Below are 19,244 nucleotides of genomic sequence, written 5' to 3'. Positions count from 1 at the left end.
ACAGGCTATCTTCAAACCACAAATGAAATACGTGAATGAATTGTGAGAGTGGAAGGAAGTTTTGGCAGAAAAAAGATGGTTGCATTTTAATGTATGTTGCAGAGGGGTGAAACTAAGTAAACAGTGATTTGACTTATTTTGCCACTTCCTTCCTTTTCAGACTGTATTTCTGAAAGTGGAATCGGATGCAATTCTAAACGGAGAACATGTTTACCAGCTCCATGTCCTAATACAAGTAACATCAGCCTATGGAATATCCTGAGAAATAACATAGGAAAGGATCTCTCCAAAGTGGCCATGCCTGTTGAATTAAATGAGCCACTTAACACCCTTCAGCGTCTCTGCGAGGAGCTGGAGTACAGTGAACTACTAGATAAAGCAGCACATACACCTAATCCATTTGAACGGATGGTAAATATGTTATTCCAAATACTTAGTAACATTTAATGTAATTAGAACAAAGGAAATATGAAAACAGTCTGCCAAAGAAATTAAGATGTTCTGTTCCATTTTTCTTTTTCTCCCAGCTGAGAGAGGAAGACTCTCCAAACGTGTCTGTACATACTTACATACCCACTATTTTAGACTCTTCTGCGTAATTTCTGTTGCTTTGTCAGAAAATCTCTTTCCTCGAGTACCTTGCTGGACAGCAAGGTTAAGCAAAGCAGTAGTTTAGTTCTGTTTTGCAGGTCATACTCTGTCAGATTAAAAATTTACAGAAAAAAAGAAGGGGGTTGTGAACTAATATACTTCCCTCTTGAGTATGAAAGTTACAGTATATCCTTTTTTTAAGGATGTCCAATCTGGTAACACAGTTGTGCATAGAGGATGCCTCATCTTCCAGCCCTACACTACTGTGATACCTTTGTATTAATCAAACGAGCTCCATTTGTTTTATTAACTGGTTTTGTGAAGTTTTGGGGTTGAGTCAAAATATTCAGGTTCTCAAAACTAGGCAATATGAATGTATGTTAGGTATAGTAACGGTGTCATCTTCTGCCAGTGCAGAACCCGAAATTCAGTGTTTGGCAAAAGAAAAAACACATTTCAGTTGTTCTGCTTCCAGTTGCATAAGAGCTACTTAATATGTAAGCCCGTAAACAAAAGGTTAAAACCTTTCTAAATTCTCTTAAATGGGAGGTTATTATTTACCCTAAAATGAGGTTATTAATGAATGTAAATAGTCACGTTATGAATACTGTTTGAAAAGCCTCTTGCTCCGTTCTGACACTCCGCAAGAGTTACAGTTTCGTGTCTGTCCTCAGAACAGAGGGTATGGTTATTAACTGGGGGGGTTGGTGCACAGCCTTTTTTGTTCGTTTGAGAACATATCTTAAAAGGAAAAGGAAATGAGCAATAGTTGTTCATATGGGAGTCAAAATAAACCTTTTCCTTCCTTCCCACACCCAAGCACCTGGAAATCACCTCAGAATGGAGTGTTCTTTGCCTTGGAGAAACTCCTGAGGCAAAATTAGTGCTAGTGGTTGCATAGTAATTGCAATAGTTCATAAGAGAGCCATTCTGAAGTGGATTCAGTTTCTGAAATCCTGAAAGGAGACCATCTACACTTTCACAAGATGAGGAAAAGGGAATGAAAAGGGAGAAAAATGGTACAAAAGAGACCTAAATCAAACAACACCAAATTTTAATTCGTCATGTTTAGGAGGAATTATGCTTCAGTTGACTGCAAAAATTTGGAAGGGTTACCTGTGTCTCAGTCATAATCAAGAACAGTTTCATGATTAGCACATGAATAGCACACAGCAGATAATTCAAACTGCATTAGCAATAGCATACTTGGTGAAAACTCATCCAATACTTCCCGTGCCATGTTGAGAAAAAGAACAGTTGGTAGATCCATAGATTCACAAACCGTAACTGCGAAAGCCAGTTATAATACAAAATCTAACTTTTAAGTTAGATTTTTAAAGTTACTGCTTTGAACTGTTGCAGGATGCTAAGCTGTTTCAAACAGTTTTCAGAAATGCTGTTCCAAGTTGCTGAAATTTGCAGTGTCTGACTGTAATAATTCCATCCCTGGACCACTGAATGTGAATAATTCTCTGATGTCCAAGCTAGTGCTTAGCTTGCAGGAGGCACACATGTTTGTAGTCTGCAAATTATGGGAAAAATACAGAACCTGATGTCAGGATAAGGCCTCATTTTTTCCCCCTTCTGTTAAATCAGAATGTATAGCAAAAATTGTGCATGGCTGCGGTAAATTAATTAATCAAAATTCAACATATGTTATTCCCAGGTGTATATAGCTGCATTTGCAGTCTCTGCGTATGCATCCAGTTACTACCGAGCTGGAAGTAAGCCATTTAATCCTGTGCTTGGGGAAACCTATGAATGTATTCGTGAAGATAAGGGTTTCCAGTTCTTCGCAGAACAGGTATTGTATGCTGCAGCCTTTAGATTTGCTACTCGATACACTGCCTCATTCTAAATGCATGGCTGGAATCCTCCGGAATTAATAGCAGAATACAAAACTAGTTTACATGACCTGAGCCCAGAAAAACTCAAGGGACGCTGCAGAATTATAAATGAAGGAAATTGTTTTTTGAGGAAAGTCTGCTAACTCTGGGATGGGACGTGACAACCAACAGCTGACACTCGAGAAGCCAAGGCTGGCAGGCTGCCTACTCCAGTAACTGGATAACTTGGTTAAGTGGAGTGCAGTTCTCTATGCTGAAATCTGATCCGGACTGCAACAAGCATTCACATTCTTGTCATAATATTCTGTGTGTGATCATTAAAAATACTGTATCTTCAGCTATTTAATATCTTTTTTTATAACAAATATACCCTTTGTGTGAGCCAATCAGCCACTAGTATTTTCTACGGCAATATGACTATTTTTGCTTCCTGTCCAAACACTTTGTGGGCTAAGCCTTTCAAACCTGGTACCACAGCTTAGTAGGTGAAGGATGTATACAACATATCCAGGTCTGAGTGTTTATGAAAATAATTCCCCAATAGGAGAATAATTATTAAGTATGGTTAAAAAACACTAAACTTAAACCAGCCAAGTTACCAAAATTGCTAAGCTTGAGTCATATGTTAAAAAGAGGCAAAACTAAATAATCTGATGCCTAGCAGAATAAGAATGATTGAAGCTGCTTCATTATGTCTAGACATAACAAAAAAAATAATTATAAAATGTGCAGTGTGCAAGGGTGTACGACCTAGAAATTTGATCAGAGAAAGCCTTCTAAGAGGCTTCCTTTAGGAAATGAAAAGTGGTTTTGGCAGTCTCTGAAGATACAACATTTTGTACATTATGCTTTACAACAGACCAAACGGAGTGCTATGTGATCTTTCCTTAGTCTCGGGGAAATGTGCACAGGCATTAGTAAAAATAAGGAAAAAAAGAGAACAAAACAGTCAAAGCAAGAATCACATTTAAAGTTCAAGTAATGTATCTGGTTCTTCATTGTGTTGCTTCAGTTCTAAGATGATGTGTATAGAGCACTGAAGTTACCAATGTAACCTCAAACTGAAGTAACAAAGTGGTGAATAAAGGTCGGTACTGAGCTTAAATGTTAGATTGAATTAAAAGAGATTTTCCCCTGAATATTGGATAAATCAGTACAAAGGCTGCTTTTTCTAAAGAGGAACTTTAATACATGACGGGGCTTGGGCTGTTGACAGCTGTTGTTCTAATATGTGCAATAAGTGATGTGTGGTAAAATTAAGTTACTGTAATAGTATGGGGGTGGAGGACTATTAGGAAGGGAGGATGGTACAGGAGGAAAGAAATTTCATGCAGCTTTGCAAGAATTAAAGTTTCTCTTTGCATCGGGAGCTGTTGCTTACTGCTTGTGCCAGCATTTTAATGCTTCCTTTAGATAACTTGTTAGTGCAGGTAGTAGGTAATCCATGGGATAGGCAAAATATATAAAATAACGGATTCTGTTCTGTTACCAGAGTGAGTTTAGAATAACTATTTTAGCATCATGACCTTACTCTGGAATTACAACAGTTTAAGTGAGAGCTAAATTTAACCCATGAATTATAGTGACATCTGGGGTTAATCTGGGTGCAGCATGTGAGAGTGTTGCTTGTGGTGGATTATGGCATAGCTGAGAGTAGTTAGTACTCTTCTCTTTTTTTTTTAAACCAAGTAGAGGATGTTACATAAATAACAATGCCTGCGGAAAAAATGCTCGATAACAGATTTGCAAAATGAGTAACAAAGACAAAATTAAAACTGCATTTGAGCCATGTAGATGGTTAAGAAATTAAATTCATAGTGGGAAATAGCAATTTGACTTGAAAATAAAGTTGTCTTTGTCAAAAGAACAGTAAGCACTGCACATCAAAGAGTTGGTCCTGGTCAGTTGTTAGTCATGTTCATCCAGAAGGCAGAATTTACAGCCAAGGAGGAGTGGCTGCTTTCACTTTGTGCAGTTACTTTATTATTTAGTATTTCATTTTAACAGTCTGCATTGTGTATTTGTTTATTTACTCACAGTCTTTGCTTCGCTGTTTTGGTGGTTGCCCTAATTCATGTACGTGCTACTACCCAAAGCTGATAAAATGCAGTGTGTGATTAGAGTTTTGCACTAGAAACACCTGGAGTATCACTGCTGCACTAGTAGGGGTTGCTAGATGGAATTTCATGGCTCGATTTCTCCACCCGTGGCCCCTTCAGAGATGCTGATCTCTGTCCCCTCCCTCATAGTTAGGATTTTGTGGGTATTTACTGTACAGAAGAAACTGGCCCGTTTATTTGTACCTTTTTTTGGGGGGGTGGGGTGGGGTGTGTGTCTGTGTGCCCAAATTGCAGCTTCTGTTAATATACAAAGAGTCCTAAGGGTAAGTGTAATTATCACCTTAGAGTCGATGTGCAAAACAGGTAGATTTTCACTTGATGAACAAGCCTTTTAAAATAAGTGCTTCCCATTTCTTTGAAGGCTTCTTAGGTTTCAGTACCTTATTGATCTGACTGACTCCCCCTCCAGGACACAACTGCAAAGGGAAAGTAAATGTTCAAATTGTAAATGAATAAAAAATGAAGGGGGTGGGGGAAAAAAGAACCCAAACCAAAATGACTGTTCAAGTGTTAATATGTCCATCCTTTTTCTTCCCCGTTCATGCCTTGCTATTAGGTCAGTCACCATCCGCCTATTTCTGCATGCCATGCTGAATCTGTGAATTTTGCTTTTTGGCAAGGTAACTCTTCAGTCTATCATTTACTTTTACAGTGTTTGTAATATTTTAATTGTATGTCTAACATGAAATATCCAGAAACTGGGAAAAGCTGAAATTCCCTGCTTAAAGTGTATTAGAATGGCTTTAAGAAATGTCAGCCTATACTTACTTGCATGCCTCTTATTTGGATGTTTATATATATATATATATATATATAAAAAATATTAAATGATTATTCTTTTCATGTACAAATATCTGCATTTCTTTAAAATCAGGTTTATTCTGGGGAGGGGGTTCTTGATAAAGGAGAGTTGTACCTCAAGTTATTTATAAAACAAACAAGATGGAACATAGCTTGAAAAAACACAAGTTAAATCCTGATCTTGTAAACCTGTTCTGAAAATAATTTCCAAATATGAGCATAACAGCAATGATAAATATATTTACCTTGTCTTTCTCTGCTGGCATTATTATAGCATGTAAGATTCTGTGCTATTTTTCTACTAACACGGTGTTTCAAAAGAAGTATTTTGGAGCTGTGTAATTCTGGTGAAGATGTCAGCTAGCCACAGTACCTGTGTGGTTAGATATTTCTGGAGTGTACACAGAACACAATTATGCCTTTTAACTCAGTTAAAATCCTTCACCCAGATCTGTCGATTCACAATGTACCTTTAATTCTGTTATGATTGACTCTGCTGACTTAATTATTACAGGTGGAGCCATACTGAACAGAAATTGGAACTTTGTCATTAGTCTGGGTTTCATTATTCAATGTAATAATTTGCTTTGTAAACAAATACAGGGACATGAGGCCTTTTCTTCTCAGCTAAAAAGCAGAGATGACCAAAAATGTATTCAGTTACTGAATACTGCATAAATAAGACTAGATAGCAGCCTGTCTTAACAACAACTTGTGAAACTGATTTGTTTAACAGATCTTGACAACTGTTGTCACTCAAATATTTTAGAGAACAAAGCTCTTCTGTAGAGCTGAGAGCTGAGACTGATCAATGAGAGTGTGAGATTTGGTCTTGATGAGCACAGGAGACTCAATCAGGGTGCAGCAGGGATTTTGTTGTTTTGGGTTTAAATGTGGCTAACTGAGTTGATGGGAGATCTAGACAATGATTTTTTTCCAATGCAAAGGCAATTTGTAAATGCTGTGGCCTCTCTTTATGGGGCTATATTAACTTACACGGAAAGGTTAACATCAAGTTAATCAGAAAGGTAGCTTTCCAGTGAGGTAATTTCTTTCTGTGTGTAAAGATCTTTTCACTTACCATATTATCTCCTCAGCTGAAAAGGAGACAGCCCTCAGCAATGTTGCCAGAGTAGTTCTGTCATCCCACCAGACGCTGACTTTAGTTCATCTGTTTCACCACCAAAAAATTTTTTGATCATCTCTAGTGAGCCAGAAGACTGGGTTCTGACAGTGACAGTTATTTTGGAAATTGTTTTCCCAGACTTACAAAGCTGAATCTGCTTTTGCAGAGGAGTGTAGACACATGAACAATGGAAATGCAGAATACAAAGTTCCAACTATTACAACATCTGTGCCTGAATTAGTCTGGGCATAGCTTTGAAGTAACACTTTGTCCTAAAATTTTTGCATGATCAGGTTGCACACTGGTTCCCAAGATGTTTATCTCTGTGGGACAGCTTTGCCATTTACGAAAACTTAGAACATAACACGGTCTAATAATACATTTTAACTCAGCCGGGTGATGCTGACCCAGCAGCAAACTCCAAAACCAAATAAACCAGAAGGTCCTTCTCTCAAGTGATAAGAAAAGGATAATTTTTTTTCCATGAGGAATTCTGCCCTATGCCCCATTCCAGCCTTTGCAATAGTAGGCAGCTTGGTGTGGCTCAGTCCTATCACTTGCACATACATACTGAGGAGATGTGTAATCTCCTACCTACGGTTTGAGCATCTATCTCACAGCCAGCATAACAGCTTCGCCCCCCACAACTGCATAGGAGACAGTGTTTTGTTCTCCTTCTGTTAGTACTGGCATCTTTTTGAGACTAGAGATGAATTTTTCCCTCTTTTTTCGGATTGGACAGAGAATGGAGTTCCTAGTGTCTTAATACAGCAAGGATACTATTCCCCTAAGCTCTGAAGTTACTGTGAAAGTTACTGCCTGATTATCTAGCCCAATTTAACTCTATACTCTTCTGCCATGCTTTTCTGTCTATGTTTCTTTCTCTTCCAGATGTTTTTGCTCAATAAATTTTGCTAAACTTGCATTGAAATTTCTCATCTTTTTTTTTTTGAGAAATGATGTGAGACTTAGACACATCTTTCTGTGATTCAAACAAGATTTCAAAAGGCCAGTTAAACTCACTGAGGAAGTTGGACTAAATCCCTCTGCAATTTTGTGCCCTTTGAAGCATTTTCTTCTTCACTGTGGATGGTCTTAGTTCTTATATATTCATATTTGAAATTCTGCTTTTTTCTTTGGAAATGTCTGCATTCATTCACTAGCAACTGAATTGCAGAGAAATATATACTGTCTATAACTTTTTCAAATTTCTGTCTTTTGAAAAAGTTTTTCAGAGAGGACTTTTAAACTTCTGTTCCTTTGTTATTTCAATACCCAATAATATAATGAAAAAAAAAAAAGCAAAACCCAAACCCATGTTTAAAGGTCCACAGCATTCTTTGAACTCTTATTCTGTTGCACCATGTTATTTTGCACTTCTTGAAAAGAAAGTGGAACGCAGAAATAGATTGATTTATCCATTCCTATGAATGAATTCCTGTGATTTATGAATTCCTATAAACCTGTCCTTTTTTTTTTTTTCCTCTTCCTGTTTCAGATGTAAGATGGAAAAACAAATTCTGGGGAAAGTCCATGGAAATTGTTCCAGTTGGTACAACACATGTAACTCTTCCAGCGTAAGTGCTGAAGTCATGCATTGCTGTTCACACAGAGGCACATACATGCTTGCACACACTGCAGCCACATTTAGCCAGATAAGAACAAACTGTGCTGTGCCATATTAGACCTTTGGGAAGAACTGGTGATTAAGATTTAGTTTTTTTTAAAAAAGGGGGGGGGGGGGGGGGGGGGGGAGAAAAACACCAAAGCAAACCCAGAAGCATAAAACAGAAGCCCTAACTCTTTCAAAGGTTATAAAAAACAAACGATGAAATAAAAAACATCACTCCTGTGTTTTCTGCAAAAAGAAAAGTTGGTGTTTTCATACTTCAGTTGAATTTCAAGCTTTATGCATTCACAGGGAAAAACTGCATGGTAGAGGAAGCTATGAATTCTTTTCTTGAATATGGTTTTGGCAGAGGAGGGTGATGTTGGTGTTGCTCATGTCTTTTGTACCCATATTTGTACGGACCCTAACACCATGGGGTCCTGGTCTGTAGTTGAGGCCAGTAGCCATCATCACTGCATAAATATTGTAAGTGAAAAAGAGAACTGTTACATGTCTGGTGTTTATTGTCCCAGGAAGTAAGCAGCCACTGTAGCTAAGTGTTGAATACAGTTTAATTTTTTCAAAAAAATTTAAAAATCTGCAGTGTTCCTATGCTGGCTTGACAGTGTGCCCATTATAGGTCAACAAATAAAATCCCTTAAAATTTGGCCTATATCCATCATATTTGCAGAACCGGAGGTCTAAAGGTTGAGCAGTGTTCCAATTAAATCTGTTTTCCAAAGAGAGTCTACAAAAATAATTATTCTGCCAACTGAAAAAAAAAAAAAAGGGGTGGGGGGGGTGGGGGTAAAAAGAAAAATAACTCAAGAACCTAGCACTCACCAGACTAAGTGACTAAGCATGCCTTTTCTCTTAAGTAGGTAAAATTGTGATATAGTAAAATGTCCAAAAGGTAATGTATAAAACATTCTGTGTTCACAGCTGCTAGCCTAAGCTGTGGAGTGAAGGGTCTTTAGGATGTGAGTGGGGGTTCAGAGGCAAGGTAACTAACAGAGTAAGGCCCACGGTGAGCCGATGAACTGGAAAATAATCTGATCCATACATGCTGTTTGTAACCCTGTGTATCTGATACAGAATTCCATACAGAAAAGGTACTGAGGCTATAGGCAAAAATGAAGCAATAATATAAAGGTTATTTTTGGAGCAAATACACTATTTTTAGCATGCATGATAGAGCACGTGACCTGCAAGTAGGAGCAGGAAAACAAGTTACTGTGGGGCAAATTGGACACTTCTCTGCTAGTCTAAAAACTATGCTTGTGTATGCTCTTCCAAAGAAGCAAGTGAAAGCAAGTGATTAAGGGGAGGTAAGGAAGATTCTAATACCCTCATGGGATGTGTGCAAGGCACTTGCTCTGAGGAAAATGGCGCTTTGTAAGTTTACCTTTTACCTTACCAGTAGCAACTTCACTATCAATACCCAGAACAAATTGTAGATATGTCTTCAAGAGGCTTTCCTTTTCTTGACATCTTATAAAGCTGTTTTATAAGAACATCTAGTTCTTTAATAAAAGATAAAATATTGTATTACCTATTGGTATTTGTTTATCTCTCCCTATTTGCTGTCTTCCAGTGTGCGACTACATCTTGAACTACCTGGTGAGAACTTTTGATCTCACCTAAAGCACACACATAGGTGCAGCCTTGAGAGCCTGAGCCAAGCCCATTCCACTCAATAAGTCTTCTGATGACTCTGGTGGCCCACGTCCTTGTGTTTTCAGTTGTCACTGTGTTACAAGCTGTGAAATGGGCATTTCAGCCAGGAGAAGATATTAGAATGATTACTTTTGGAAACCTAAAACTGATAAAGAGGGGCAAGTAAACTGAGAAAAAACTGAATCCATTTGTATGGATTTCTGCTATTCTGTTAATAGCAGAAGTGGAAAGGGTTTTCTAGTAGACAGGATTGTTGTCATAGGGTTTGGTTTTGAGAAGGTGTGGGACAAGAAGATGAGGCATTTCAGAAGAGAAAATTGTTTTGTGGGGTTTTCTAATCAAGTTCTCTGCAGGTTTTTTTTTCACAAGTATATGAGATCATTTGAACAAGGCATGAGATTTTTCTTCTGTGTATTTTTCTTACAGTTTTAAAGACCATTTTGCATGGAACAAGGTGACATCTTGTATCCATAACATCTTAAGTGGGCAGAGATGGATTGAACACTATGGAGAGATCATCATCAAAAATCTTAATGATGACACTTGCCACTGCAAACTGACTTTTATAAAGGTAACCACAGCAGTAACCACAGCAATGTTGGCAGTGCCTTTTCTAACAGACACAGCAGTGGGTGGATGTTCTCTGCTGAAGCCCAGTACAACTGCTTACAAGCTACATTTTCCTAGAGTTCTGCTGTAATTACATGTGATTCTTTGAGAAACTGTAACTCTGAAGGAACTGCTGCTCACTAGGTGGAGCCAGGCCAGAAAGAGAAGCAACAGCTTTCTAAGGTGATTCAACTGGAGATGCGGAAAAGTATGAGGGAAGGAAAGGAAATACGATGAAAAGCCTACCATGGGTTTGATGAGAGAGGTAGGCACAAGATGTCTACTGACAGGGGTTTACCACATACCTCCTGCTAACCCATTGGCATGTGCTGTGGTTGCATTAATTCAGCAACCATAGAACCAGTGCTTACGTGCGGTGCTTCACCCAGTGCTCTTTTCTAGCCCTTTGCAGGTACTCAGAGGAGTTTAAGTGAGAGGTTGCCGTGTCACTCAAAGCTTTTGCTTCAGTACAAGGCATCAAGATATGACTTCCTCAGGAAATGCCCTTAATAACTGCAATTAAAATTAGGTTTTGACAATAGATGACTTCTTCCTAGTAAAGGAAAATCAATGAAAACCTAATACGATGCCAAAATTTCTAACTTAAGAAACAGTTTTGCAAAGCATGCTAGGAGACTTGCCTTAACCTGCATTTTCTGTATCTGATCGCTGGAGAAAGGCTGTGCTTTGCATAGAAACAGACCATATAGATATAGCCTAAGTACTTCACCATACCTGTGCAGCATGGCAGGCTCAGCAGCGGAAGGAAAGTTCCCTTTTCTTTGTTTTCCTGAATACTTGGTGCTGTCTTAGAAGCAATAGGTTGATTTTTCTTTTTTAAATACTCGCTTGAAAGTACTGTATTATATTTGCAGAGTTGCAGTGGATGTTTAGAGTTCAAACTGTAAAGATTGAGAGCCTGCAAGTCTTACACCTGTGATACTGCAAATTGTCTAAAGTGGAGATTACTGTATAAGTTCCTTCTCTTCCTCTTCTGCAAATCTGGGGAAGATGTAGATAACTAAGAAGTCAGTGTTACCTGTTATTGGGCAAAATTCAAGGTCAGCTATGCTTTATCTAGTACTGTCCCCAAAAAAGGCAAATAAATTCTCAACATTAATATTTTAATAAGCTGATTAATAATACCAACAGCAGTTGTTTGGATATGGTATTGTAATGCACACCTAAGTGAATACTTTGCAGAAAACCACTCTGCAGCATGGTGCTACTGACATGGCAAAATCACTGACACCTGACGGCTTATGCACCTTTTTTCCCCTCATTCCTTTTAATTCTAGGCAAAGTATTGGAATCCAAATGCACATGAGATCGAAGGCAGTGTCATGGATAAAGCTGGAAAAGTTGTGCATCGACTTTTTGGGAAGTGGCATGAAAGTTTGTACTGTGGGACAACTTCATCTTCAAACTGCATATGGAGAGCAAGTTAGTGATCGGAATGGCTAATGTAGAGAACTTAGGATCTGCTTGAGAATAAGCTTACTATTTTCATCTCTTTATTATGCCCCAACTTATTGTTATTTCTATGGTGGAATATTACATTTTTGTCAAGCGTTTAAAATCTAGACCAGAAGAAAACATCATTTAAATTATACGGAGAACTTAATCCCATGGCTGCCTGCACTTGCTCCATTCTTTCTCATTTTCATGTTTGGGCATGAAGTGGGTACTGAGGACGCTAAAAGGAAGACAAAAAAAGAATGAACAACCCCCTTCATTTTTTGTGTAGAGAAGTGTTGTGTATTTTGTGTGTTAAACATTGGACGATAGCCCACGAAGCTCAGTTCTGTAAGGACAAGGACAGCCATATCCAACCTTCTCTCAAACTCGTGGGGTTTTGTCTACTGTAGTCTGAAAAAGCACTATGCTAATGCCATGGCCTTCATCACAGTTGTGCTCTGATTCAGCTGAGAGAACAGAAATCTGTTTTGTTGCAGTGCAATTATCAAGGGGGATGTTGTCTTTTGTTACATTATTAAACACCTCTTATTCCCCCCAGAATTGAGACTGTGGTTCAGAGATAAAGGACTGAGGGGAGCTTGGAATTTTCCTTCTAAAGATAACAGCATTTCAGTAGAATTCTACATGTACTCTTTTCTTCTGTAGATCCGATGCCTAAAGATTATGAACAGTGGTATGGATTTACTCAATTTGCACTGGAGTTAAATGAACTGGACCTGCAAACTAGGTCATTACTTCCATCCACTGATACACGTTTTAGGCCGGACCAAAGGTAAGAAGTTTTAACTCTTTAAATATCTTTCTCAAATAGTTCTTAATCTTCTGCACACTCACTTTACCTTAAGCTCAAACTATTTTTTGTAGATACCTGCAGTGTGTTTCTATTTCTACATTAATGTGCATCTGAAACAGACATCTTACTTATCAAGAGATGGTGTAGTCGTCATGGACCAGTGTTTCCTAGAATTGGCTCTTGGATGCTTCTAGATAACTGCCTTTCCAAAGATGTTAAAACTTCAGTACTTTAGGTACTGGATGTTGAACATAATGTGTTTGAATAGCCAAAACCCGAGACACCTGAGATTTCTTTCTGCCGTGGTATTTCTACTGTTGCTAACATCCAAGTAAAAGAATGTAACGATGACTTTGAGCTGGTTATGAGGGTTGCTTTTCCTCAAGTACTTTTTGATAGTGCAGTTGTCTGCAGATGTAGCATTTTACCTTTCAAACACTGTGAACCGCCTGCTGTAAAGATTAGATTCTGTAGTTCTAGAGGACCTGGCAAAGATGGAGGACAGGAGCACCAATTGTGTCTCTTATCACTGCTGGTGCTACAGGTTTCTAGAAGAAGGGAATATTGAAGGGGCTGAAATGCAGAAGCAGAGGATTGAGCAGCTACAGAGAGAACGACGGAAGGTGCTGGAAGAAAACAATCTAGAGCATCAGCCTAGATTTTTCAGGTACTGTATAATAATTAGCATATGCTACCATTTACTGAAATTCTTATTATAGAGTTGGTTGTAAGCTGCCATAGAGCAGGCTCCAGTTTTTTCCAGGTTTCTTCCATATTCTTGATTTTTATACTTTGGCAATGTAAACCACTCCAGACTTACTTGAAACTCAGAATTAATATATTTTATTTTTTTCATTAGTGCATCCCTGAATTTCTTTCTGACTTTTTTGCCTTGATGGTGATTGATATTTAGACTGCTTTTGAATTTGCCCGAGTGAATGTAGCATCTTTGATTCTTTCAAGCAAAGTGAAGTAGCTGGATTTAGCTTAATTATTTCTTCTGACCTTCTGCCAAATTCAGTGGGATTGCCCTGTGCAGAAGTGTGCAGAGTTGGAGCCTTTCATTTCCACAGCTGTTTTTGATTTGTACCTTTCCCCCCTATTTCATGGAGAGGGAGTTATCATTCAGAGGGCACTTTATTTCTTCCTGTTGTAAATCAATTAACATGAGACTTCAGCCATCAAAAGACAAAAATGAACACTAGTGAGATCACGGCCTTCTGCCGTCCAGCTTCTCCTAGTCTCCTGCAATGAAACAAGTGGAGCTGAGTTGAATGTTGTATGGACCTAGGTATCACAGCTAACAGATCTGGGTTCCTAATTTTTTTCTGGATAGATAGGTACTGTACTTCTGAGGAACATAGAAATGTTTAAAATAGGTGCAAATAGGTGGAAAAAGGGAATGGCTCAGACCACTGCATGCCTGACTGTGAGCTAACTCATCACATGTCAGTCATACCTACTAAAGACAAGGAAACGTTGGTTCCAGCAGGATAGAGACAGTCTAATACTTTGTAATTGTATATTCACAATGAGAATTGTGAATAATAATGAGGATTTGAAAATTGAGGTTTGTGCTGTAAATTTATATAACAGAATAAAGAATTTAATTACTATATGGCAAAAGTGTTAACCCAGTATTAGAGTAGATATGAATTATGCATTCGGCTTTTCACTAGTGATTTCTCTCTTCAACAAATCACAAGCCTTGATTTGCTTGAAAGAATAATTAGCTGTTGTGCCAAAAACATTGCACACTAAAAGCAGATTGATTACTTCAGGATATGGTATCTAGTGCAATGAGTCTCACTTCTTGACTGAGAGCAACTTTACTGAATGCAATAACTGTGGTGGGCCATCTTTGGAGGGGTGAAAGGTAAATTTCCACTTTCCACTCAAAGCTGCCTTTGAGACCATGAAATAAACCTGGAGTGTAGTTTTAAGTACTAAGCACTGGCATGTGACTGTGAAATACGTGTTGATCTCAGCTGAACGCTAGGCTACTGAGGTGCGTCTCCAAGGCCCGGTACAGACACACCAGTTCAGCTCTCCAAGCTATATTGCTGTGTTTGAAGACTGTACTGGGTTGCACTGCAGCTGGTAATTGGCTGGATTGGGTATCTGCGCATAGCATTACACAGCATATGTATGGAAAACACAAGCTTTACATTTAAAGATATTTGTTTAATCTTTGATAGGAAATCCAACGATGACTCCTGGGTGAGCAATGGAACTTACATGGACCTTAGAAAAGAACCTGGTTTTTCCAAACTGGACAATCCTGTCCTCTGGTGAAAGAGGAGCTAAGTGAAGATATTCTGTGTGTATTCTCAGATCTGATTTAAAAGAAGTATATACAAAATATATCTCTCTATATATAACTATATATACACACACACAGAGACACAAATAATATATTTGTGGGGGGTGTGTACGTGTACAAGTGTGCATATCACCAGAATTGTGCTTAATTTAGAATCTGATGATTAATGTTTCCTTTGACTATTGCAGTGATTATTTGAATGTATAAATGCCCTAGCTTCTTTTTATAAAGTATTTAATAAATAGTACTGAATGTTAGCAGCAAGAGGGCAAAGTGGAGCTTTTACACTACTTTTCCAATATTAATAACGTCAGTTCTGAGTTAACTTATGCCTTATTGAATTGCATTGGAGACAGCAGCAGCCTCTCCTAGCTGTGCTGAGAAATCAGAGTGCAAGCCTTAGCAACTCAAACTGTAAGTAGGCTTCCACAGTTCAATGAGTAGTTCAGCTGTCTCTGGGCTGGTATAAATTGCTAAAACAGACTATCAGCTGGTGCTGGAATCTGAGTGATGTTTTGCTGCCTGTAGAAAAGATTTAAATAAGCTTTTGTTTCTATTAGCTTACTCCTTAGCATTACGGAAGAAGTAGTTCTGAGCTTATATCAGTGGTTCTACTGCCTTATACATGAACTGTACCCAGCTAAATATAGTGCTAGAAATGCAGGAATCGCCAAAATTTTCCACTGGGAAAAATTTCCACTTCAGATTTATAGCCCCCAACAGGGCAAAAGGAGGACATTCTTTGTATATACTGCTGGAGCAATGACTAGATGAAGAAGCTCTCTCTTTTTCCAGTAAGTAAAATCTACACAGCACGAAATCCTGTGCTTCCGTAGCTTCATTTGCTTTTATTAACCTAAAAACTGCAACAGTATGACTTTTTAAAAAGTGAGCTGATTGTTTTAAGCTAGAAATTTTTTCTTAGTATTTTGATATTTTCTACCTCTTAAGAAATAAACAGCATATTTAAGATCTTATATTTAAAAAATGACCATCTGCCTTATGGAGAAGTGTATGGAGTCTTTGATCTTCCTCTGTTTGTTATGTTCAGATAAGTATTCAAGTATCTTGCACTAAATCAATTGCATCCCCTTCCTGTAATTTTATACATATGGCTAGATTTGTGAAACTACTAAATCATAGGTCAGAAATTTAGCAGGAAACAAATGTAGCAGAAGTCGTGCTTTTGCATCAAGATTATAGAGATGGGCAGTATTTTTGTGTTTTCCATCAAATCAAGATGGCACAGTCGTAACAGAATAATTTGCATTCCTGTCTATCTGCAACTCAAGCCTGACCTATATGATTCTTCAAGTCTGTTCTGTGTGTCTGTGGCTCTGGCAACAACAGTTTCCAAGTTATCGATCTATATCCCGTCACCACCCACACCCCCTTTTCTCACACGCCGCTTCAGTGACACAAAACAAATCCATGCGTCGCTGGCGTGTTAAACTGGTTTATGACTGGAACAATTGGACATGGCATGGAGACGGTAGACTCTTAGAAGGACCAGTAGCTTAGAAAAGCTTGCACTTTACTGTGTGCTGCATTGTTCTAAAGAAAACCCATTAAAAATAGATCTATGTATTATATGTAACACGACGGAAATACGATGAATGCTTCCATTTTAAACCAAATCTGTGATGTCATATTGGATTTATATTTGAATTTTGCTTTCTGTTACCTTGAAGCCCCATTGTCTTAAAGGCAGACGAATGCTTTTTCACCGTTTTTCACTTTGCCCAGGAATTCTGCCTCACTATTAATTCCGTAATTACCAAAGAAAGAAGATAGCATAATACTTTGTATTTAATACATCGTTTAAGCACTCGACTACTACGCCAGCAGCTTACAATAAGGCAAGGTTCACATCCATATGAAGACAAAATTTGGGCTTTGATTCCAAAGGAAATCTTAAACTTTGGGGGCTGTTTGGTTTTTCAAGGAAAGTGAAGATCTCTTCATAGCTTGTTCCCTTCCTATGTTTTATTCTTGTATTAACTGTCAAAACTTAGCACAAAAATGTGTTGATATTTGTAATTATCCTTGCTGTTGGTAATTACCATTTATACTAAAAATAACGTTCATTTAATAACAAAAGAGGATAGGGGGATAAAATAAAAAAGGTTTTAAGGGATCAAAATTTGCGGAGGATGCATTAAACTTGCTCATTGTTATATCTGGCAGCTACTGTGATTGCTGTCTGATCTGGTTGCTGGGTTTGTATTTTCTATGTATGGAGGGGATTTCCCCATACTTCATCGTATGAGCTAATAGTTGATAGCATCTGAAACTAAAAGGGTTAGAGGCCAAAAGGCAAAGTTAAATAATTGTAATGCATTAAAATTATCAGGTGTTAAATGAAACTAATCTCATATTGGGTGTTTAAGTCATGATTTTTGAGAAATCAGACTGGCAGTGTTGCCTTGTATCTTGCTAAATACTTATCTAAAATGTCTAAAATACACCTGATTAATGACAAGAAGCATTGATATAAAATTTTCTTGTAATTTTAAAATTCCCATGTCAAGAAAGTAAACTTCAGAATATTACTACCATCTCCAGAAAAATAATGCCTGAGAATAATCCAGGGAATTTAATAAATACACAAAGCAAAATCATTGCACAAGTTATAGCTCCTTTTGTAAATCTCAGATACGCATTTGCAAACACGATATAACAAGTTGTGAATGATTCTCTGACCCCATGTTTCCAGCTGCAGTGTAATTGTCCCTGCTTACTTTTGTATGAAACAACTGGGTTTAGTGTTAAACTTCTTTAAACTGTATATTAAGAAGTGGAAGAAAATTGTCTTGACGTGACTTCTGTGTATTTCTGCATTAAAATATACTCATCATTCACAAACCTTAATATACTCTATACAGTTATTCTTGCTAAAATAGGAAATTTTGCTAAGTTTTTTCCCCCAGAACTTCAGATTTATTAATGGGTGCAAAATTTACATTAGCTTTCTGCAATATAAGTCAGCTGTTGTTTTTAATAGTTGACATCGAGGGACTTGTTCCCCCATTCCTATCCTGACCGGTAAAAATAATGTATCAGGCAACTTGCTGCTTCCTTTCATACACAGCCATGATCCCCGAGCTGTTTAACTCAACGGATCAGTCTTAAAATTTCCTGATGACCATTGCCTGCTGGTACAGCTCTTTTATTTGATGACTTTATAAACATTAATTAATACAATTTTGGAGGGCTGGTTGAGAACACTGCTTTTCTTTGTGTATCCCTTCACAAAGTAAAACACTCGCTATAAACTTAGATCAAGATGATGGAGCGGCTCAGGCCTTTGGGTGTTAAAACACTGGCTCTGTTTTCAAATTACACAGCAAAGAAAGGAAAAAAAAAAATTATCCAGGGAAATAATGTTCATAGAAACAGAAACCCGCAGCTCTACTTCCAGATTTGCAGACTCAACACGGTTGCTGATTTTGGTAGAGTGTAAGTTTGGGATTATGAAACAGCCTAACTTGTTTAGGATGCTACTCTTGGTAGCATAAAGTGCCCTTTAGACTGACCAGGACTGGAATGCACTGTTAATCACTGCGTTCCTTTGAATCTCTGCTCTCTGAGATATGCTTTATGTGTTAGTTTGCCAGCACTGACCTACTTCTTTTAGATGCTTTTTGAAATACAGATCCAGCAAAGTACTTAGGGTCTTTATACAGAGCTCAGAAAATGAGATGCATGGAAGGAAAAGTGAAAACAGTCACAACTTTGAGAAGGAAAAATCCTAGAGATCTGTTCTTCCACCAAAAAGTTTTGTTTGAAGGACTGGAAACAAGATTGCTGCTTTCTTTTGAAACCTGGCTCCTGAAGGAGGTGGTGGTTGCAAACACAGGCACCTGTTATTCGGCACTTCAGTGTTGAAGCCAGATTGCTGTGCAGAAAGGAACACAAATTCATGGTGCCAGAATGTACAACCAGGGACAGCTTTGGGGTTGTGCAAAGGTCCAGTGCTGGTCTCAAAAAACCAACCTCTCAAAGACCTTACCCCTTTCCATGCCCCCCACTTGCCCTCGGCTGTTTACAGTCCCGTTAAGGTTTTCTGTGGGGCCACTCACATCTAAAAGTCCTTATTCAGTGTCCCATTTTTCTCTTTATTAAAAAAATTTCTGAAGAATAGGAAAACAGTCCATTCTAACAAGCTTTTAAATGACAAATCTGGCCTAAAAGCTGTAGTTAACAACTTCCCCCATAAACATTGTGGCCTACTTCTGTATCTTTTCCTTGACTGTGAACAAGACTTTC

The 19,244-nt window shown here is 38.0% G+C and overlaps 1 protein-coding gene across 14 annotated transcripts in view; it reads left to right on the top strand.

The window, feature by feature from the left end:
- OSBPL3 (oxysterol binding protein like 3) overlaps nt 1–17,846 on the top strand; it is a 92,649-nt gene extending 74,803 nt beyond the window's left edge. For all 14 annotated transcript variants that reach the window (XM_056334531.1, XM_056334533.1, XM_056334529.1 and 11 more), the window contains 9 exons: nt 161–411; nt 2,258–2,395; nt 5,115–5,178; nt 7,984–8,062; nt 10,198–10,342; nt 11,679–11,823; nt 12,505–12,631; nt 13,197–13,319; nt 14,851–17,846. In XM_056334531.1, the coding sequence (XP_056190506.1) occupies nt 161–411; nt 2,258–2,395; nt 5,115–5,178; nt 7,984–8,062; nt 10,198–10,342; nt 11,679–11,823; nt 12,505–12,631; nt 13,197–13,319; nt 14,851–14,947 (1,169 nt within the window). In that variant the 3' untranslated portion in view covers nt 14,948–17,846. The remainder of the gene's footprint in view (nt 1–160; nt 412–2,257; nt 2,396–5,114; nt 5,179–7,983; nt 8,063–10,197; nt 10,343–11,678; nt 11,824–12,504; nt 12,632–13,196; nt 13,320–14,850) is intronic.
- The last annotated feature ends 1,398 nt before the right edge of the window (nt 17,847–19,244 follow it).

This window comes from Falco biarmicus, chromosome 4, assembly GCF_023638135.1.
Source record: "Falco biarmicus isolate bFalBia1 chromosome 4, bFalBia1.pri, whole genome shotgun sequence".
Taxonomy (NCBI): Eukaryota; Metazoa; Chordata; class Aves; order Falconiformes; family Falconidae; genus Falco; species Falco biarmicus.
Note: the sequence above shows the minus strand (reverse complement) of the source record. Positions and strands in the feature narration are given on the sequence as shown.